We start from the raw sequence: 24,182 nt of genomic DNA, 5'->3' as shown, positions 1-24,182 counted from the left end.
ATATATGTATGAGTATGTGTATACATATATGCATGAACCTATATGTGTATTGTGCATGCATGCATGTTACCAAATGCATGCTTGTATGTGTAGATGCATGTTGATATATTATTGTGTGTATGCATGTATGTATGTGTGTGTATATGTGTACGTGTGTATATATATATATATATGTGTGTGTGTGTGTGTGTGTTCGTATATAAGGAAGACTGGATGAAGTAGGAAGTTATCCATCATCAACATCATCATCATCGTTGTCATCACCATCATCATCGTCGTCGTCGTCATCATCACCTTGGATTATGCTATATATTTAATATTTACTGTGGGAAATTTTTTAAAAAAGCTTTAACGTCGTGGAGAGGAATTATTTATATAATAATAATTATTATAATTAATAATAATAATTATTATAATTAATAATAATAATTATTATAATTAATAATAATAATTATAATTAATAATAATTATTATAATTAATAATAATAATAATTACAATTAGTAATAATAATAGTAATTAACGATTAATATATGCAATATTATCAAAATTTAATAATGGTAATAATGTGAACGTTAAATATTTTATTGACGCCTGTTTCGTTAGTATTTTTCAACATTTTTAGTATTGTATTACAGGTTAAAAATGTAATTCAGAAGAAGTAGTAACCGTAATAGTAATAGTACTGTAGCAGCAGCAGTAGCAGTAGTAGTAGTGGTATTAGTAGTAATAGTAGTAGAAGCAGTAGTAGTAGTGGTATTAGTAGTAACAGTAGTAGTAATAGTAGTAGTAGTGGTGGTGGTGGTGATTGTAGTTGTGTTGTAGTAGTGGTAGTAGTAGAACTGGTTGTAGTTTTAGCAGCACCAGCAAAGAGAGTAGTAGTAATAGCTATCGTAATTATATTAGAAATAAACAATTTTACTAGTTCCAGCAGTAATTAGTAGTAGTAGTGGTTGTAGTAGTAGTAGTAGTGGTGGTGGTATTAGTAGTAATAGTTGTAGTAGTAGTTGTGATAGCAGTTGTAGTAATAGTAGTAGTAGTAGTGGTAGTAGTAGTAATGGTAGTGGTAGTAGTACTAGTAGTAGTAGTAGCAGAAACAACAGTAGCAGCGAAAGTACTAGCACTAGTAAAAATAGTATTAGTAAATAAGCAGTAACGCGTCAGTAGAGTAGTATTATATGTAACGCAAGACGTTTCGGAAATAGGAGTAGGATTAATCTATCTTAAAATGACGTTTGATATTTAGACGCCATATTTTTTTTTATTATTTTGCAGTTTCTTTTCATTTAGATTATCTTATAATAATAATAATAATAATAATATAATAATAATAATAATAATAATGAGAACACCTTTTTATTTTCATCGTAAAAACATACATGAAATGAAAGAAACAATAATTGTCAATGATAATCAAAATTAAAATATATATGTATATATAATAATAATTATAATAATAATTATTATAGTTATAATAATACTAATATTGTTATTTATGTAACGCCTAGAAATAAGAAATTAACAACAAACACTGATAAGTAACATATTGTAAATGTTCTAAGTTTGGGTAAAAACGCTTCTGTCAATAATTACAGCAGCAACAATAACAACAATAACAACAACAACAACAATAACAACAACAATAGCAACAACAATAGCAACAACAATAACAACAACAAAATCATAAATATCAACAATTTTTTTATTTTAGTATACCGGAAGTTAGACTTACAAATGAAAAAAACATACAAATAACATTGACAACAACAAATCAATACCTATGACAACAACAACAACGACGACGACGACAACAACAACAAAAAAGGCAAAACTAAAGATTAAAATGATAGTAATTAAATCGTTGTTGCATCAGCTGCTGTGCTATATTACTCAAGCGACGATATTAACAACTACTACAACAACTACACCAATATCATCATCATCATCATTTTCATCATCGTCATCATCATCATCATCATTTTCTTCTTCTTCTCCCTCACCATCATCTACGTTATCATCATCATCAACAATAACAACAACCAAAACATCATCATCATCACCACTATTGTTATCATTAGCAGCATCATCATTATCAGCAGCATTATCATCATTATTTAAAGTAATATCATCATTATCATCAAAATCAAAATCATCATCATCTTCTTCTTCATCATCGTCATCATCATTTTCATCTCCAAAAATAACGTCACTAAAGATTTCCCGAGCTGGATCGTTACCAAAGACAACAAATATAGCATCAGCAAAAACATCAACAAAACCGAAAACATCAACAGCAGCAACAACAACAACACAAACGCTCACGTCAACATTAACGTTATTGTTGTTGTTGTTGTTGTTGATGATGATGTCATCAACGAATGTACTCGGTTTACTCCACGGAGGTTAATAAAACAACTCTTCGTGGCGTCATTTGTGCACTGCAATGAAAATATTTCGCTCTACTCGTTCTAACAAGATGAAAGATTCTCAACCTATAAAACTCTTCTTAAAACAAACTTACAGACACCCACACAAACACACACAAACAAACGCGCGCGCACACACACACACACACACACACACACAAACTTATAACGAAACATACACAGATACGAAACATACACAGATACGAAACATACACAGATACGAAACACACAAACACACACACACTCACAGACTGAGGTACACACACACACACATACACACATACACGTGCAAAGGAGCGTGTGAACAACAGGATGTTTAGAAAAAGTAAAGAGAACTCTGCAAATTCATTCATCCACTAGTATTCCGCTACTTGACGAAAGTCAAACAACAACAAAATTTCACGTGATAAGCATTATCTAACTAACTTAATTTAACATAAGTGCTGGACGAATATATGGATTGATGGATGAGTGGGTGAATGCATGGATAGATAGATGGATGGATGGATGAATGCATGGATTGATGGTTGGATGGATAGATAGATGAATGCATCCATGGATAGATAGAAGGATGAATGAATGGAGGAGTGAATAATAGAATGAATTAGCGAATGAAAGTACGAATTAATTAACAGATATAGCAGCATAACAATTAAATAGTAAATAAATAATATTTGAATAAACGATTGAAGTCTAAAAAATACGTTTAACACAGATACACCAGCACAAACAAACAAATAAAAACAAACATCCATCCAGACAAACATTTGAACATACTTAGTAAAATATAAAAACACATAAGCAGACATTCTGAACTCATTCAACGTCATACAAAATATCAACATTCATTGCTTTCAAAATTCTTATCAAATATTTTTCTCTTCTTTTTCCTCTTTCTCTCACTCTCTTTCTCTCTCTCTATCTCTCTTTCTCTCTCTCTCTCTCTCTCTCTCTCTCTCTCTCTCTCTCTCTCTCTCTCTCTCTCTCTCTCTCTCTCTAGTTCTTTCTTTTTCATTCATTGCTTTTAATATGCTTATCAAATATTGGACTTGAACGCAAAAAATAAGTTTACGAACGTATAATCGATTTTAATTATTCAATAATAATAATAAATTAATAAAGTAGTTGTAGTTAGTTAATTAATTGATTAATCAATTAATAATGAAGGCCTGGGCAGTGACGACGAGGTACGATTGATTGACAACTTATTCACGAAGCAGGGCTACAACGCTCTCATAAGGCCAGTCCAACACCTCAACGAAAGTCTCATCGTCGCTTTCAACATGGCTCTCATACAACTCATTAACGTGGTTCGTGTGTGTACGTGTGTGCGTGCGTGTGTGTGTTCGCGTGTGCGTGTTCGCGTGTGTGTTCGCGCGTGTGTGTTCGCGTGCGTGTGTGTGTTGCTAATTTTTCCGTATTAACAATGTCACGCACACAGAAATAAACACACGCACGCACACGCGCAAGCACAAACACGCACACGCACACTCGCAAACATACTGTTTATGGGACATACAGAGGTGCATACGTATTTATAAACGTATTAATTGAAATTATGACCTAAAAATTAATTTCTCACGCATTTCGCGTCACAAAAATTATTTCTTCATTCATTTATTTCATCCATTTTTATCCATTCTTTTCATCATTTCAAAAGTTGGGGAGGAACCACACCAAAAAAAAGGTAAATGTAATCAGCTTCCCGCCATTAAATCAGCACACACGTCTGAATAACAAAGGGACAAAGTGGTAAAAACTGTTTAGTCAGTTGAAAATAAATATTCGAAAGCGAATAACTTATAACTAATAAATGTAAGCATAAAAAGCATACATACATCTGCACGCGCGCGCGCACACACACACACACACACACACGAACACACACACGAACACACAGGAAAACACATTCATGCCTGTAAACAAACGAATCGTTTAAACAGACTGAATTTTTTTTCCATCAGTATAGCAAACGTTAAAAAAACTTGAGCGCTATATAAATATATGGAAAAAATATTGGAATGCTTGATTATTTATTCTATGATAATAATAATAATAATAATAATAATAATAATAATGATAAAATAATAATCTTCTCGTTTTCAAAAAACTTGTTTTTAATGTTTACTACTATAAGTTGTGACGTCATTTTGCTGTAAACAAGAAAAGTATATGGCGACCAAGATGATGACGATGGTGATGATGATATGGCGGTGATGATGATGATGATGACGGTGATGATGACGACGACGACGCCAATGGTGATGATGACGATGTTGATTGTGGAGGTTGTAGTGTCAGTTTATTTACTAGTATAGCAACATTGATATCATTATCATCATCATAAACACGATCGTCATGATTATCATCATCATCCTAATCATCATCTTTTTCTTCTTCATCATCATCATCATTTGAAATGTTATTATCGTTAAATAGAGGTGGAACAAAGCCTGCCATTCATTTTTTGCCGACACGTCCCTGGCATATGGCGAGAAACAATAATAATAATAATAATAATAACAATAATAATAATAATCCTCATCATCGTCGTCGTCATGACAATAATGAAAATATCGGAGGTGATGTAATTAAAATATGAGTGATTCATCATTAAAGTGAACGCTGTGAACGGCCCTGACGATGATGATGACGATGATGATGATGACGACAATGATGATGATGATGATAGCAAAGATTGCAAAAATGCCGATGACGACGACTAAGACGATGGTTTTGAAGGCGGTGGTAATGGCAATGAGGAGGTGATTAGTGTATGTCGTGTCAGTGTTACGTCACGAATTATACATTATTTATGGATACAAATTGCGGAATGGTCTTTAAAGTATTTTCTCACACAGACAGACATGCACGCACACAAACAGACATACACTACACACACATAAACATACAAACACGCACACAAACATACAAATACACACATACATATGCAAACAATCACACGTAACATAAACAGACACATATATAGACACCAAAAAATATCTAAAGATAACACAGTGGCGGTAATAGACAACTTTGACGAGGGGGGCCAAAATATTCACGGGCGGGGCCAAAATTTTCACGGGGGGGCAAGATTTTTGGTAGTGCGGTTGACGACCTTTTCTGGCTTATTACGTTCAATATTTGGTCAATTTTACACATTAAACGATCCTTTTTTTGACTTTTATTAAAGGTTTGCTCACAAGAGGGTAAACCGCCCCCTGGACCCTCTAGATCCGCCATTGCACGTACACACACACACACACATATACACATACATACACGTATAGACCTCTAGACAAACAATGAAACAAATGCACATACAAAACGTTGTTTCTCTGTTTATTTGAACAAAAACGAAAATAAATACCTAAGAAATTATGCAACTGGAAAGTTATCAATGAAAATGCAGATAGATGGGAAACTGAAAAAGAAAAGAGAGAGAGTGAGAGAGAGAGAATTTGAAAGGGAAGGAGAGAGAAAGAGAGAAGATAGAATGAGAGAAAGAACGTAAAAACAATGTAAAAAAAAGAGACAAGGAAGTGTAATGTGAAGAATAAACATGAAAAAACAATGAAAAAAACCAAGAAATGAGAAAAATATAATTAAAGCAAAAAAGAAAGAGAAAATAAAAAGAAAGAGAGAGAAAGAAAGAGAGAGAGAGAGAGAGAGAGAGAGAGAGAGACGAAATAATAAACATCCCAAATGGAAAATAACATAAAAAAAAACAAACATTAAATGAAAAAACATCGCTTGCTATTATTAGAGGACACTTAAGTTTTAGAACATTGGATGAACATAACAACGTAAGAGTGAACGTAGCATATGAACTCTGTGTTATTGTTAACCCTGAAAAAACGATGTTCGTACTAATCATTAGGTTGCATTGCTTCTCAAGTGCTCGAGGAGCATAAAATTGAGATTTTATTGAAGAATGATTTTTATACGTTGTTAGTTCGTTGTTTGATTTCATGATGCTTTATTTTATAGTTAATCTTTTTATTCATTCAATCGTTCTTTATTCTTTTCCTGATTTGATGTTTTGTGTAGGGTTGTTAACAACACTCAAATCTTGTATCACCGATAACAATGCCGGCTTTAAAATGTGTTGACGATAGAATGTGTTGTTATTGGCTTCCAGAAGGCAGTTCTGGAAGCCAATAACAATCCTATCTATCCATCTTTCCTTCATTTCTTTATTTATTCATTCAACCATCCATTCATCCAACTATGCATTGATCTCTCCTTTCTTCTTTCATTCATTCATTCGCACATAGCTAAAATTTTGTTGCGTGTAACTTTTTACTTTAGGATGAAAAGAATCAAATAGTCCTGACGAACGTCTGGCTCAGAATGGTGAAACCCTTATATTTATTACTTTTGTAATTATTATTGTTAAAATATATAATATTATTAAAGTATATAATATTATTGGAATTACACACATGCATGCACACACGCACGCACACACAGACACCAAAAAGTGCAAAACGTTTCTTAGGCCTTCAATATTTTCTTCTCTCTCCCCCCTCTCCTTTTTCTTTCACACACACACACACACACACACACACACACACCGACAGAAACACACTGACACACACGCACACAAACACGCTAGCAGATGTGGCATGACTACCAGCTGAAATGGGACCCGTACGAATACGGTGGGATTGGTGTCATCCGTATGCCTGCTGTTGAAGTCTGGAAACCTGACATTGTACTCTTTAACAAGTACATTTAACTTTTCTTGAAAAACACGAAAAGTACAATAAGCAGTACAATAGTAAAAGTTTTGCACTTTTATCAACACATAACTAAGAATAAATTACCTTTTTAAACGAGGATAACGCATTAAAGGTTACTCTCTCTTTCTTTTGCGTTTGCTTCAGAGGTTTCAACGACAAACACACACAGCGTATATGAATAGGCATGCAAACCACGCATCATACACAATGCATATGATAGGCGGGAATCACTTTGTATTCGAACTCAGTCATCGCAATAGCAAGACCAGGCGCCTTTAACCATTGAGCCATCACGCCGCCCGAATGAACATACGATACTTCATAAAGGAAAAAAACATTTTGACGTTTATGAACCAGAGCAACGCAAGTAGCAGCACACCTAGCATTACATTTACGACTAACCGAAACATCACTAACTTAACAACAAGATCGTCGAGACTATTACATCAACAACACCATTTTATAAATTACACCATAACATCAACAACAACAACACCATAACATCAACAACAATACAACCATCACATCAACAACAATACAACCATCACTTCAACAACAATACAACCATCACATCAACAAAAATACAACCATCACATCAACAACTACAGCACAATAGCATCACATCAGCAACTACATCATCATTACATGGACAACAGTGCTGACGGCAGGTACGAGGTCTCATACAAATCCAATGTGGTCCTCTCGAACGATGGAAAAATCCTCTGGATCCCACCGGCCATCTACAAAAGTTCGTGCACCATCGATGTTGAATACTTTCCCTTCGACGAACAGGAGTGTCACCTCAAGTTTGGCTCATGGACGTTTAACGGCGATCAGGTGCGTTTCTCTCGTAGTACTTTTTGTCTGTTTCAGTGTGTGTGTGGTTTTGTTGCCATTCCCGTAAAATCTATTTAAAAATTCTTCCCACTCACATCAATCTCATCCTTTACACATACCTCCCCACATACCTTCACACATCCCTCCACCCCACACGACAGGTGAGACTTGATTGGTACGATGACAAGCAGAAGATAGATCTGAGTGACTACGTGTTCAGCGGCACGTGGGACATCATGTCCTGTCCTGGAAATCTTTCGTTGGAGTTTGATCAAACGGAGGGCTACAACAGGTCCTACATTATATACAGCATCAAGATGAGACGCAAGACTCTCTATTACACGACAAATCTCATTCTACCGTGCATCCTTATTTCATTTTTGAGCATGTGTGTCTTTCTGCTGCCCGCGGAAGCTCTGGAAAAGATGACACTCTGCATTTCCATATTGCTGGCTCTTGTTGTTTTCCTGTTGCTGGTCTCTAAAATTCTCCCGCCAACTTCTCTCACCGTTCCACTGATTGAGAAATATTTGCTGTTCACTTTCATAATGAACCTCATAACCATTTTCATCACTGTCTTCATAATAAACTACAGCTTCAGAACTCCCCGGACCCACAAAATGCCATCCTGGATTCGCAACTTGTTCCTCAACTTCCTACCGAGATTGGTGCTGTTGAAACGACCCAACCACGATAAAAAGTACCACAAAAAAGCATACAGTCTTTATCATCACGATGACAATTCTAAAGAAAATTTAGACCAAGTTTGCAACGGAAAAGCCAACAGAAACGTTAACTCCGAACGATTTGACACGACCAGAAATCCTAGAAAGATGACCAAATTTGGTGAAGAGCGGCCCAAAACGTTTATCAATAAGTTAGCGAGCGAAGAAACCCCAGAGTACCTTAGATCCAAAATTTCGATGCCTTCCACAAAAGTTACAAAGATGACGACAACGTCTCTTGAAAGCATTCCACTCTGCCAGGAAACCATCAAGGCACTCGAAGCGGTTAAGTATGTGGCCACTCAGATGAAGAACAATGACGATTATATGGAGGTTGGCCGTCATTTTGTTCATCATTTAGCATTACGTACGCGCTTCTTACATCACATCATAAACCGTCTCTTATTTTTATTTTATGCACAAAACAAGTTTATTTTTGGCTCGTAAACGACTTTTTTTTATTCGAATTTCAGCATTATTTCCTTTAATTTCCAAAGTTATTGAGTTCACATATTTACGGCTTGTTGAAGAAATCACCTTAAAACTTAACTGTTGATACCAGCAAGCAAGCAATTATTCAACACCTAGTTCTGGTCTCCACTTGAAACCAAATAGTTTACGTTAAAACAATTTAAAATTAATCTTTCATTATTAAAACTCAAATGATCAACGGATGAGTGAACGAATGAGTGAACGAATGAGTGAACGAATGAGTGAACGAATGAATGAATGAACGACCGCAGGTACTTGACGACTGGCGCTACGTGGCTCTTGTGATCGACCGGTTGTTGTTCTTCATCTTCCTGTCGGTGACGGTGTGTGGATCGATAGGGGTCCTCATCAACGCCCCCTTCATATTCGAGTACGTGGACCAAGATGCTGTCATTCAGAACATCATCAACGACAAGTACGGCTATGGAGAGGCCAGGACACCCTCCTCAGATAATTCCTTGTGATCATTTTTTCATTTTTAAAATATTTGCGTTTTTATACAGATTTTAGAAAGCCTTTGACGTTAGTGCCTTTTCTTTGTTAGTTCAAACATTCAAGCTATCAAGCGTTTCTTAAACTTTTTTTTTATATGTCGGTAGAGAGAGAGATATCTTGATGACACCCCTCAAATTGATTTGTCACTTAATCAATCGATCCATTTAATTAATTAATCAATCAATTAAACAATAGACTGTTCATTCGAGGTATAATTTTTTAGATTCAAGTTAATGTTAGAATATTAACGATAGCGACTCTAGAATCGAACTGACGTGCTTTAAATACAATATTTTAGGATTCATTTTATTTTAGAAAATAAATAAAAAAACTTTTTATTAGCTATTATTTAAAATTTCTTTCAGAGGCGAGTTCTCGTAGTTAGGATGAGACGAAACGATCTGTATCGATGACCAAATTATGAAACCAATGTTAAAAACACATCAATTTTTTACAATTCTAAGTACGTCTCAGAGGCATTCCAAATAATTTACAACTCAGCGCGTTTAAACACGCGTGAGTCAAAATCAACGCTGATATCATTTGCGTGGGTAGGCGAGAATCATTTTGCATTCGAACAACGTCACTGCAAGAGCAGGAGGACAAGGCGGGCATCTTGACCATTACACTATACAGCCAACCAAGCATGTCCAAGATACCATAAATACACTGATTCCAACTTCAAATATACATGTTATAAAACAATTAAACGAAAGCCATATAAGAAACAAAGAAAAATATATACACAGCAAAACAGACTTTGTAAATACGGAACCAACTCTTTAATGGCACATCCTTAACGACGTCCAGCATACTCAGGTCGGTTTCTTCAATCAGTTTCGCGCCAGAACCATCGCACAAATCACTTCAGAGTTAAATTATTACGAATAAATAGACAAAAAAAAACCAAAAGAGCATTATTAGTTATAAACAATGATGAGAAATAAAACTGATAGACATTTTTGGTATCTATGGTGAATATAAAAAGGAAGTATCTTTTAGCTAAATTTACATATGGCGATAATAGGAAGAAAAAGATGATAATGAAAGACAATGATGATGATAGAAATAATAACAGTCCTAACAGAAAAAAACAAAAAATTAATGGACGAAAATGATGACGATGACACAATATAACCATAACGTTGACCTATAATACTACTTCAATCACTCACTGACTCACTCACTCATTCACTGACTCACTCACTCATTCATTCACTCACTCATCATTCACTCATTCATTCACTCACTCAAATAAAGGAATAATTCTGGAACGCCTCTTTCGATTTATATGTTTAATCATCTTCGCCATTCTGTACATTTCCAACTTCTCATCGCCGGCCATTTTGTTGACGTCATCAGAGAGAGATAATTTTGTCAGGAATAAACTGTCTAACGCTACCTTTTCACTCTAGTAATGTGGTTAAAAAATTAATCAATTAATTAATTATTCATCTAATTTATTAAATCGCTTATTTTATTTTACATCAGATAGCTTATTTAATTAAAAACAACTAGTTTGTTCAATTAGGCAATTTTAATTGATTAATTAATTTATTAGTTAATTACCCACTCATTAACTAAACTATTTTTTATTTGATTTAAGTTATTTAATATCATTAAAGATTAGTATCATAAGAAAAAAATTACTTTTCTTCTTAATTTCATTGAAACTTTCTTATTGAAAGCCTCCGAAGGAACCTAATATGAAAAAAATTGATCGATCAATCATCAATCAATCAATCAATCAATTGTTAAAAATTAATTAAATAAATACTAGAAACAGCTAGCTACCTCTAATAGGACAGAGTGCTGAAAGAGTAGCCCATACATTGGAAACCTCATGCTCTTATCCGATGACCACCATTTTTCTGAGTTTTCTAAAAACTTTTTGAATAAAAAGATAAATTAAATGATTAGCAAATAAATTCTTAAATAACTTTATGACAGTTTAAAATACTCCTTAAAAGAAAGTTGAACTTGTTAACTCATTCCCTCACTCATTTATTCATTTAAACTCATTCCTTGACACTCATTCATTCATTCATTCGTTCACCAACTAATTCACTAAAATTTAGAAAATTAGGAGAGTTATTTTTAGTACCTGGCACTCGTTTTTATCAAAAAAATGAAAAGACTCCAATCGAATTGGATCATGATTTAAAATGTTGTTGCAGCTATTTTGCAATGAAAACTTCAGAAACTGCATCACAAAGACGTTTAAATTTATCATGTGAGGCAACAGAATGCACTTGTCTATATCTGAAAAATCAAAAATTGAAAGAAAAATTAGCCAAAAATTAATTTTGAAGTAAATAAAAATTGAAAAGTTCATATTTAAAAAGGGATTTAACTGTCACTAACTGAAGGTTAACGATCTTTTCGTGGATGTTAGTAAGCTGCTGAGGAAACTCAAGCTGAACTGCCTCGCTTGGAAATAACATTTATCAGGATATTTTAGTTTTATTCTCTGTAAATGGGTGATTAAAATGACATAATGTTTAAAGTTAATTGAGTATAGACAAAAAAATTAATGAGAAAATAGTTAAATTGTGATAGAAGAACACATATAATTTTAATTGCAATCAATTGATTGATGGGAATAATTTTCATTTACCTGTATAACTTATAACTTAGGTGATAATACAACATCTAGCAGTACAAAATATGATATTAAAAAGTTAATTTGGGTCTCTTTCAACTTATTAGTTAATAACTAATTTAGAGAAAATGATAAAAATCATAATAAATAATAATGAATCATAATAAATCATAATAATAATGAATCATAATGAATAATTGAGATGCAAAAATAAATTTAAAAAGTTCTAACATTCAAGAATTCAGAAAAAGTTGGCTGCTTCTCCCAAATGAAGGAATGGTTGTCATAATTCTGCAGAAGATGCTCTGTTAATGTACTGTCACCTTTTCAACAATGAAATCAATTAAAATATATATAACTATAAATAACTAAGTATATTATATATAATATTTAAATATATTATATATAATATTTAAATTTTAAATATTATTAATTTTTTCTTAACTAGTTCTTAGAACTTTGGAAAACATACACACATTACACATGTGATATAAAATTATATATATATTTATTTATTTATATTTGTAAAAAAAAATATTTATTAAACTTTTCTCTCTGGAAAGGAACAGCAGAATTAGATGTTAAAACAGATTACAAATACATCTACTAGACCATCCTACTACCAAAGTCATATTTTATAACTAAATAGATAATTGATATGTTATATAATAATTAAGATTTATTTAATTAGATATTATAAAATTAATTAAAATTAAATTAAAAAAATAATGTACCAGGATTGATAAGTGAAAAAACGGAATTTGGTGTGATATTGGCAGACTTGACAATCGATTCTGAGCACAGTTTCGTCCATTTTTCATCTTTAAGGAAACAGGATTTTTTGCGAAAGGACGAAAAATATGTAAATTTACGCAAAATAAGCCGGTATTTGAAGACTCTCATTTAGAAAATTATCTAATAAAAGTAAATGGAAGTTGGAAGAAATTCGAATCCTGAACAAAATTTAAAAAGTAAAATTTAAGTAGAATCTTATCTAAAATGTAGTTTTAATTTAATATTGTAAATTGTAAATTAAATTAAATATAGCCAATATTTATTAGCAAACCATTATTCGGCGTCTTAAAAATTTGCGCTTCAAAAATTACATATCTAACACGATTCTCTCGCCATATTCCTTTTTTCTTTTCCGTACAACAAAAATGTCGCCAGCGAAAAAGAAGGGATCAGATTCAAGTAATATACTCAATTTTCCGATTCAAATTTCTACTTTTTTTTATCAATTTGATGTTTTTAGTTGGACGTTTGTTCAATCTTTCAAAAATTTTCGTTTTTTTTGTTTTGTGAACGGGAAATCGCTAGTCCGTTCGGCGTGCACGTTGTGTAAAAATTCTCTTTATTCCTTTTTGAGTGTTGCGTTAGTATTTATGCGTTTTTTTACCTGTACATGTGATCGTTTTTAATTTCATTTTTTATACTGTGAGAAGTGATATGATGCAGAATTTAGATCCATTCTTTGAGTAGCCGTTCAGGAGCAGTTATTGTTGTATATTTGTTGAGGTTTTCTTAACATTTAGAAGACATTTAACAGCGCACTGTTCAGCTGTGATGGTTTTTGGGTCTGATCACTTCAAAATTTAAAATATGTTTTAATCAATCGAAATCATATATATATAATTTATAATATCAAATGCACTTTTGTACAATACATAAGATTGTTAATTAATTATTAAATTATTTATTAATATACTGGTTATTATCTTTATTAGAAAAAGAGGAGCCAAAGGCTAAGGCCCCAGCTGCTCCAGCTGCTGCTAAGCCTAAGGAGACTGCACCCTCACCAAGCAAGCCAAAAGAAGCTGCCCCAGCTAAGACAAAAGAGGGCCCAAAAAAAGAAGCCAAATCTGCTGTACCAAAGCCAATCAAGATTAAAGATGGCAAAGCCAAAGAGAAGGCACTGAAAGCAAAGAAGGCAGTGACCAAAGGAGTCCATGATAAGAGATCTCGCAAGATCAGAACATCTGTTCATTTCAGGAGGCCCAAGACGTTATCTCTCGAACGAGTACCCAAATACCCAAGAAGGAGTCATGTTAAGAAACCCAGGTTTGTTTTTAGTGGAATAAAGATTCTGGGTGTGCTGTATGTACATGTTATCTGTGTTATCTAATGTGTAATACTTAATGCTTTCTTTCAAACAGTCTTGACCAGTACAAGGTCATCAAATATCCATTGACGACTGAGTCTGCCATGAAGAAGATTGAAGATAACAACACTTTGGTTTTTATTGTGGACAAGCGTGCCACCAAAAGTAAAGTTAAGTGGGCTGTCAAGAAGTTATATGAGATCACAGCTTCTAAAGTTAACACGTTGATCAGGTATATGTACGGTTAAAATTTTTTACATGAATATTGAGAATTTGTATTAAATACATTTTTAAAATTTATAAAGGATGGATGGTGAAAAGAAAGCCTATGTAAGATTGGCTCCAGATTTTGATGCACTTGATGTTGCTAACAAGGTTTCCTTTTGATTGTTCAGAAAATAAATTTTTAGGCCATCAATGTTCATTTTAAAATAATTTTTGCAATTGATTTGATATGATCTTGTTCATTGGTGCTGCAATTTGGAAGTAAGTTAGTCAATGTTTGAGGTAGTGCACTGCTGCAAATAAATTTCAATGCAATTTTTAGAACCTTATAAACAGTTTTATGTAAATTTAACTATTTTTTTCATACAGATTGGAATCATCTAAATGTCATTGATGTTTGGGTTATGGAAACAGTTTTTTTCCTTAAAATTATTTGCTGGTTGAATAAAATCTTGACTGGTTGTATTTGTTTGCTTTATTAAATTAAACAAAATAAAATAATGAAAAACATCTTTTCTTTTGGAAAGACAAATATCACTGATTTGGTTTCGGGTGTAGAGAAGAACGTTGATTTGATATTACTTTGGCTTATTGCTTAGCAGTGAGAAAATTAAAAAGTCAAAAGAAATTGATCCTCGTTTATATCTCTCTGTTGTGGTTTGAACCTTCTTTATTCCAGCCATTATCTTCTGTCTCCAAATCGGTCGATCCATTGAATCTACTTCTGAGTGCCTTCAGATCCTCCAGAATGATCTGTGTCCAGGACTTCTTTGGGTGATACTTTTGACGGTTGCCAGGCACTTGCTGCCCAGTGACGTAAATTATATCGTTTTCGCTTCACATGAATAAACCATCGTAGGCGATGACGACGTGCATCCTTCAGTGTTCTGTTCCGATTGGTTCAGGATCTCGGTTGTGAGAATATGGTCCCTGCATATACATCCAACGAATCATCTTCAGTCAGTTCGGCGAAGCTGCTGTTCAAGTTTTGTTGTCATTAGCCACGTCTCTGCTTCCCTCTCCAGTCCTACACACCGAACGTGGCCAATGACCAGAAACCACGGGTTCAGCAGAACCACCGGTAATTATAGTTTTTATTTCGTCAAAAAGATATGAAACAATAAATATGTATATACTAAAAAACCGACAACGTCTGTTCAGAGCTTATATATACTAAAATTGTCAGTATTCTATGTATATAATGCGGCGCCTATCACCATATAATTAGAATAAATATAACGGCCTTCGCTCATTTTTGACGGTCGAACAAGGAGCTTACTTCCGGAGGGAAATTGGAGGGTGATTTTTTATCGCCCAAGTCAAAAGTTACGATCGTATATTTACTAATTTTGGAATATTGCTTTTATTTAAAATTTCAAAATGTTTTAAAAGGTGATACTAGATGCTGTTTTAGGATAGATATTGCTGTATGGCGGTTAAGTATCTTTTTGCATTTTAAATAAAAAAAATTTTTTGTGAACCACCAACAACACTTAACTCATTTGATTAAATGTAACAACACTAAACGACGACTAATTAGTAATTAAATTACTAAACTCTAATAATTAAGCTAAAACTAAACTCTACTGATTCTAATTACTAATTGAAATAAATAATGGATAACACTAACGAACATTGACAGATTAGACTACTAGAAACTACCAACCACCACACTACTACATACCACTACTGCACTAACGACTAACAGCACTTGTTCCTAAGATCCTAAATTCTATTGCTTGATTGGTTTTAAAATTTTTATTTACAATGCTTAGGTCTGGGAATAAAAAATATACTAAATTAAATAAATATATTAAACAACTTATCAATCAATTTTATAAAATAAACCATTTTGTAATTTGTTCAATTCAAGCTTCAAACTCCCCAAGCTAACTTGCAATTTAATTGAAATTTATTAATTATGAGTGATTCAAACTAAATTTTTTTTCATTTAATGTTTTACAAAATATTCCTCATTCTTAAATTGTAGTACATGTTGTTATGAAACCGGGTCTCTGGACGCAAAACGAAGATTGATTGATTGATTAATTATTATCATCAATTTATTAAATGCTGTGCATACCTATGGCAAGTAAATAAAATAATTAAGCATAGAAATAGCCACAATTAAATTAATTTATATAGGCATGAGTATAATTTGGATAATAATAATTAAAAATATCTGTATCATTGAAAATGGATAAAGTCATAAATAAAAATATAAATCATAAATTGCTAAAAATAATAGTTCCAGTAAGATTTTGCCTTACACCTACATCTTTTTTTCATTCTTATATTATAATAAATGTTTGTTATCAAATATATCAAGGATTGATTTCTCAATCCATGACTAGATTGAATGTCATGATCCCACAGTTCCAGAGGATCCCCATCACCATTAGTCAATAAGGTTTGTAGAAATCACCCCAGGCATACCATCAATGTTTTGTAGCCACCTTTTAATGTAGTGTTAATAAAATGACATTGAGAATAGTTATTTAAAACAATCTTATTAAAATTATTGAACAGGTATGACAAGATTACTTTCTTAATGTCCTAGTGTGAGGAAGATGTAAGCCATTTGTCCAAAGATAATCTTATGCCTTATGCCCTTACAAATGCAGTGTCAACGCAAATGATTTTTGATCAGAGTCATATGTTCTAATTTTTTTAAACTTTTCCAGAAATTTTTTTGTTAATTTATTTGTTACATTAAATACTTGATGTGTATTTCATATAAAAACTTGATTATGCCAATTTAGTTAACTTGTTAAGCATTAATATAAAATTGACTCTACTTGTAATGGGGATTGGTATGATGATGATGATCCCAGTCCTAAGCAGAGTTTATTATTCACAATGTCATTATGCCCTTTCTAAGTTTTAATAAAATACATGGAATATTGTTGAATGCATTTTATATTTTTTGTATAGATAAGAATGTTGCAATGTACAATGATGATGTGAATATAAATATAACTAACTTGAAAACATGGGAATGCTTTCTTCAGCATTACCTTCCTTTCTCCATCATAACCCTTATAATCTTTATTACAGAAATGGTCACTGCATATTCTTGTATTTTTTGATGGAAGCCATTTGAAATCATTTATTTCCTGTCTGATGTACTTAATCCAATCGTTTTGCATTTTTACATTTTCAGGAAATCTGAAATTTTATAAACTGTTACAGAAACTTGTGCATTTCTTAAGTATTGCTTTTAATAATAAAATGGTAATCCATGATAGCATTATAAATTATAATAGTCTATAAAATAAAATATATGTAATTGTAAAACAAAATAGTTCCATTCAATGAGTATAGGGATATTGTTACATTTATTTTAGTGTGAAGTTAATTTGAAAATAAACCTGTGAAAAGATGCATCAGAAATTTTCTCATTTCTATTTATTATTAATGAAATTTTTAATGCAACAGGTAGGCATGTTTGTGTATAGCTACGAAAATGAAAATTTACTTAAAAACTAAATTATTGTATCTGACACGAAAATTAGTACAGAAACAAAAACGAAAGAATAAATGAAAATATAAAAATTTAAACATTGATTGAAAGAGTTTATTCTAATTATATGGTAAGGGCAATTCGTTGCGAAATCGTTGGAGGAAATGGTGTCAACAGTAGTTATTTTACTGCATGGTAGTTAATCAGCCGGTATAAAGGTTATATTCAATTCCTATGAAATAAATTTGACAAAATATCATACACAGGCAGAACTAAATAAAGAAATAGATAGATATATACACGTAGTTATAATACATTTATAATGTATTTACACATTCAAATTGTACAATTGTGTTATGGTGTAGTCTCAAATTATTTTGAATTCTCTCAGAAAATTTTAAACGTTTTACTACACTATATATACTAGTTATTTTCATCAACAATTTAAAAATTTTATCAATAATTAAAAGAAAATTTCAAATTGATTTCGTTGCGATATCGATAATGATTTTTGTGACCTGACTGATTAAAAAGCATCAAAGAAAGTTAAAATAAGATGGAGAATTTGTTATATTGGGATATTCGTTTAAAAAGCGAGCAAAATTTTAATATAAAAGCGCTTATAAATCTATGCATATTGGCTCAGCTTGGCTCGGCTTGGAATCGGATGTTAAGCAAGGTGTGGTATTAAACTATTTTGAATTCTCCCCGAAAAATTTGAACTGCGTGCGTACATATATAGCAATGATTACTGTTGTTTTTATAATGAATTTATAAAATATATAAATATAGCGAGCAAAATTTTAACATAAAAGCGCTTATAAATCTATGCATATTGGCTCAGCTTGGCTTGGCTTGGAATCGGATGTTAAGCAAGGTGTGGTCTCAAACTATTTTGAATTCTCCCCGAAAAATTTGAACTGCGTGCGTACATATATATAGTAATGGCTACTGTTGTTTTTTATAATGAATTTATAAAATATATAAATATAGCGAGCAAAATATTAACATAAAAGCGCTTTTAAATCTATGCATATTGGCTCAGCTTGGCTTGGCTCGGCTTGGAATTGGATGTTAAGCAAGGTGTGGTCTCAAACAATTTTGAATTCTCCCTGAAAAATTTGAACTGCGTGCTTACATATATAGCACTGATTACTGTTGCTTTTATAATGAATTTTTATTATATATGTATAAAGTGACTGGAATCCATGTATACAAATAATTAAATTAGATTATATTAGATTATATGTTTATATGAAAAGCAATATAGCAGATTCAACCAGCCAACCAGAAAGTTTCGAAGGCGTTCGTTCGATGACTTCAATTTAGTACGGTTAGCATTGTGGTTAAGACTGTATAATAGTGCAGTATATACATTAAACAAGTTTTTTACTGATGCGAATGATTGAAATGATGAGAATGTATGGTTGAATAGAGGAGCTGAGACAACACGAAAATCAGATCAGCATTCTGCCTCGCTTGAAGCAGTCTGTCTGATCTCATTTATTTTATTTTTAAATTTTTTTTATTTTTATTTATTTTATTATATAGAGTTATATAGAGTTATATAGTGTTATATAGAGTTATATAGAGTTTGCATGTTTGTAGGTGGTATTTTTTTAATTTTAGGTGGGTTCTTTAACGGTTGCTCATACATACAGACATACATCATGTTTGTTTGTGTGGTAGTATTTTATGTTCTGTTTTACTCCTTTTTCTCTTTCTTCATGAGTCTTGAGTTAAGTTAATGAAGCATAGGTAGGTGAGGTAAAAATTAATTTATTATATAGATAGGCTAGGGCATAAGGTAATTTAGTTACATAGGTAGGTTAGGGACTCCTATTCTTTTACTCTACTTGGTGGTGTGATTTTTGTTTTGTGTTTTTTTTGTTTTGTTTCACATCATACATTCAGCAGGTACGCGGTGGTTCTTGGTTTTAGTGAGATTTTTATTGATTGAATGTGGTAGTATGCATGGTTATATAGAGTTATATAGAGTTATATAGAGTTATATAGAGTTATATAGAGCATAAATCCTATATAGATACCTTTCTTTGCTCTTCTTTTCTCTTTTCTTTCCGACCGGTCGGTTTCTTTGCGGTTATTTTCATTTAAATTGAATAAATAAGATTTTTCCATTCATTAAGGTTTTTCAGGTTCATTTATCCAGGTTGAAGCTTCCAGAGGAGTTCATCGTGGACGATCAGAATGGTTGTGATGTCACGCTACGTTCGTTCATTCGGTGGCAAAGAATGCACGCCCTGCTGGGGTACGTTTTACGGTTTCTTTGCGGTTCTTTTTTTGCCAGTTGGCTGGCTTTTCCGGCGGGTTTCACCGCGGCTAGTTTTTCTATTTTCATTTAAATTAGTCAAATAAGATTTTTCCATTTCATCCATTTTATTCAGGTTGAAGCTTCCAAAGGAATTCATCGTGGAAGGTGTCAGGCTACGTTCGTTCATTCAGTGGCAAAGAAGATACGCCTGGCTGGGATACGTTTTATTCTTTTTTCTCTGTTTTTCTCTGTAATTTAACATTAAGTAAGAATGCTCACACGCACACGCACATACACACAATTACATTAAGTAGCTATATAGGTAGGTTAGATAGGCATAATTTTAATTGTAGGTAGGATAGACAGGAAGCATCCAACACTAATGTAGTTGAAAAGGTAGGCAGCGTAAGTTTATCTCTTCTATTTTTTCTCGCACCCACATTACACGCATCAGCGTATTATACACACACACACAAATACATACATAAACACATATTAGTATTTGAGCGTTATTTTATTTTCATTACACATTGTAATTTATTATTACTAAGGTTGAGAGTAATTTAATTTCATAGGTGGTTAAAAGCAATAATTTAATTCTAGGAACAATCTTGTAATTTAAATTAAATAAACGCTGTAAGTGTATCGAGAGGTAATTTAGTTATTAAGTTTTACATTATTATTATTAGGTTGGAGCCCAAGGCATTACGTAGGTGGTGGGGTGGGTGCCGAAAGGCCAATGAATTGGGCTCTTGAGTTTTGTAATTTTAAGTAAGCTAGGGCCATAATGTAATGAATAGGTAAGTTAAGGCTACATTGTAACACACACTCATTAATAGATTTAGGGTTTAAGTTTTATATTATTACTAAGTTGGAGCCCAAGGCATTACGTAGGTGGTGGGGTGGGTGCCGATTGGCAAATGAATTGGGCTCTTGAGTTTTTTTGTAATTTTAGGTAAGCTAGGGCTTAATTGTAATGAATAGGTAAGTTGAGGGTACGATAGCCGATAGACTCTGAATTTCGAAGTCTGTTGTCAGAGGTAAGCCTTGGTGGCCAGTGGTGTACCGGCAATGGTTTACTATCCGGACGGCAATGTTTACTATCTGCACGGTAATGATTTACCATGCGGCACGGCCATAGTCTACTACCCGCACGGCTTCCGGACGGCAAATGGTATACTATCCGCACGGCAATAGTCTACTATCCGCACGGCAATGGTTTTCTATCCGGTGCCCTGGCTGTCGGTGAACCTATGTGCAAGGAGGAAGAATGAAGGGGGACTTTCGACTATCGTACCATTAACAATTTAATATAGATTAGTTAAGGTAATTGAATAGGTAGATAGGATTATTTTTATTAAGCAATTTGAGATGCAGGCACTGCTAAGCTTTCTGATGAGAATCTACTCTTTCTCTATTTTTCTCCATCAACACGGGCTGTGTTTCAACAACAATCTCGAGGAGGACTGGCACCAGTTTTGGAGGACAACGTAGGAACCGGACCGCATTCAACATTCTGCCTTTGTCGAATGGACGACGGTAAGTTTTTTTTACATTTTACTTTATTATTTTAAAATTTTATTTATTTGACATTATTTTCATTTTATAATTTAATTTTTTTTGCTTCTAAGATTCTAACATTCATTTACTACTACGCAATTAAAAAAATTTTGTTTACAGAATGATGAGAGGTGGGCAGTGGTGGGAGTCAGCACGTTTTAGATGGTGGTCTCATGATGATTTACATATGATGATGGTGGTGTAGGAAGAATCAGCTCGTTGGCTGTTCGACTGACACTCTGAAGTTCGGATGGTATTTTGTGTGCCGACCAGATGGTGGTGGTCGGTGCAATGGAAAGTACAGTAACGACGATTTTTGAAGTAAGGTTTAGTTTCGTTTTTTATTTTTCTCATTCGTTCATTTTATCACTCAACCTTTTAAATTATTCTTCTATTAATTGATTCGTTAATTCATTCTATTCATTAATTGAATCATTGATTTATTAATTCATTCATTCATTCACTCATTCATTCAACCAATTATTTAATCATTCAGTTAATCATTTATTCGATCGTTCCTTTGTTCCTTGATTTACTAATACGCTATTAAAAAAATGTCTACAGATGAGAGGTGGGGAGAGGTGGGCTGTGGTGGGCATCAGCACGTTTCAGATGGAGGTCTCATGATGATCGTTCCGATGACAATTCGAAGATAACAACAACGACGGTTTTTGAAGTATGATTTAGTTTCTTTTTTTTTATTTTTCTCATTCATTCATTCATTTTATCACTATCTTTCAAATTATTCCTCAGTTAATTTATTGATTCATTCTATTCATTAATTAAATCATTGGTTGATTAATTAATTAGTAATTTATTCATTCAACCAATCGTTCAATCATTCAGTTAATCATTTATTCGTTCGTTCCTTTGTTTCTTGATTTACTACTTCGCTAATTAATAAAAACTTGTCTACAGAATGATGAAAGGTGGGCTGTGGTGAGCGTCAGCACGTTTCAGATGGTGGTCTCATGATGATCGTTCCGATGACAAATCGAAGATAATGTTAAAGGTAAATTTGTTTTTGTCTCATTGTACCTTTAAAAGTGCTCGAATTTGAACAAAGATTGAGTGTTATCTCAAAAAGATATGTTGCCTTTTTTTTCCAATTGCTTGTTTTTTATTTTAGTGAATTAATTTATTTTTCAATTTATTTTTCAGTATCCGGTCAAATTCATTCCATCGATGCGTGTCAGATGATGGTCGGTGCAATGGAGGTTTGTCGGTAGTGAGTGAAGTTTCTGGAGAGTGCGCGCCCGCACATTTACATACACACACATCAATACAACACATACATACACAACATCCATTCATTCGGTGTCGTTGTTGCTATGTTTCTCTTCAACTTTATATTTTCTTTACCGTGAACCGGGCTTCAAGTAAAATAAAAACGCTAAAATATGTTAACCAAAATACTTGAAATATCTAAAACGAGAAATACAAATTTGTAGGTGAGTTGAGTCAATGTTTATAAGTAAGCTAGGGCCCTGAGAGTAATTTTATCATAGGTAGGTGACTGACTATTATTCTTGCGACTTCTTACTAGTTTTGTGTGATGTGTTTGTTTTCGCTTCACAACACCACACCAACAAAACAAACTACATTTCATTCTCGTCGTCGCCTTAAATTGTACCTTTTTGAACAATCTTTTTAATAATATCTATTTATTTATTCATTAAATGTTGACTGGTTTCTAGTTTTTTTTAAATTGGTTATATAATTTTTGGATATTTCTTGATTTACTTTGTATATGAATAAATTATTTCTGTTTAGTATGTTGATTTAGTCATTATGATATGTTGTGAACCTTTCTTACTAAATGTTCATGTTATGTGGTTTATTATCCTTCGAGAACTTCTAAGGAGTGTGTATGATAATAATAATAATGGATAATAATTATTTTTATCGGTCGATATTGTTATATTTGTTTATTTAAAATACGAATTTATAAAAAATTGACATTTTAAAATTTTAATTAACCGTTACTTTTCATTTTTGAATGAATTCAAATAAAAACAACTACTGTATTTTTCTTTCTTTACTAAAATCTCGAAATTATTTGTAGATCTGTACGGTTAACTGTTTGTTCGAGTTTGAACAGGCCTTGCAAATTTTTTTTATTTATTTTTATTTTTGTTTATTTGGTTCATTCAATTTAGTTGATTGATTGATCGGTTGATTGATCGGTTGGTTGATTGATTGACTGACAGACTGACTGGCTGGCTGACTGACCGACCGACC

The 24,182-nt window shown here is 32.8% G+C and overlaps 3 protein-coding genes across 3 annotated transcripts; 2 read left to right on the top strand and 1 right to left on the bottom strand.

Annotated features, from left to right (window-relative positions):
- Positions 1-3,599: 3,599 nt before the first annotated feature.
- Positions 3,600-9,687, top strand: HELRODRAFT_82780 (hypothetical protein; the record flags this gene model as incomplete). Its single annotated transcript, XM_009023070.1, has 6 exons — positions 3,600-3,734; positions 6,736-6,780; positions 7,046-7,155; positions 7,826-8,006; positions 8,168-9,064; positions 9,475-9,687. Coding segments are annotated over 6 exons (1,581 nt in total), but the record flags the coding sequence as incomplete, so codon positions are not given.
- A 490-nt stretch (positions 9,688-10,177) lies between these two features.
- HELRODRAFT_175664 (hypothetical protein) lies at positions 10,178-13,141 on the bottom strand (the record flags this gene model as incomplete). Its single annotated transcript, XM_009023069.1, has 9 exons — positions 10,178-10,387; positions 10,478-10,583; positions 11,047-11,129; positions 11,369-11,419; positions 11,513-11,605; positions 11,823-11,980; positions 12,083-12,188; positions 12,552-12,643; positions 13,102-13,141. The coding sequence occupies 9 exons, from the start codon at positions 13,139-13,141 to the stop codon at positions 10,178-10,180; spliced, it is 939 nt and encodes a 312-aa protein (XP_009021317.1).
- A 334-nt stretch (positions 13,142-13,475) lies between these two features.
- On the top strand, positions 13,476-15,111 carry HELRODRAFT_101069 (hypothetical protein). The gene is made up of 5 exons (XM_009023068.1): positions 13,476-13,514; positions 14,048-14,381; positions 14,477-14,653; positions 14,727-14,796; positions 15,016-15,111. Exons 1-5 carry the CDS (start codon positions 13,481-13,483, stop codon positions 15,028-15,030), a joined length of 630 nt encoding a protein of 209 aa, XP_009021316.1. The 5' UTR covers positions 13,476-13,480; the 3' UTR covers positions 15,031-15,111.
- The last annotated feature ends 9,071 nt before the right edge of the window (positions 15,112-24,182 follow it).

Source organism: Helobdella robusta, assembly GCF_000326865.2.
Source record: "Helobdella robusta unplaced genomic scaffold HELROscaffold_34, whole genome shotgun sequence".
Classification (NCBI taxonomy): Eukaryota; Metazoa; Annelida; class Clitellata; order Rhynchobdellida; family Glossiphoniidae; genus Helobdella; species Helobdella robusta.
This window is presented reverse-complemented; position numbering and strand designations above follow the sequence as displayed.

What these genes read in the sequence shown, in the direction of transcription:
- HELRODRAFT_101069 (XM_009023068.1), top strand. Translation starts at nt 13,481, where the DNA reads ATGTCGCCAGCGAAAAAGAAGGGATCAGATTCAA. An exon ending in AAAGAAGGGATCAGATTCAA is followed by an intron (nt 13,515 to 14,047) that starts GTAATATACTCA and finishes TATCTTTATTAG; the next exon opens with AAAAAGAGGAGCCAAAGGCT. An exon ending in AAAGTTAACACGTTGATCAG is followed by an intron (nt 14,654 to 14,726) that starts GTATATGTACGG and finishes AAATTTATAAAG; the next exon opens with GATGGATGGTGAAAAGAAAG.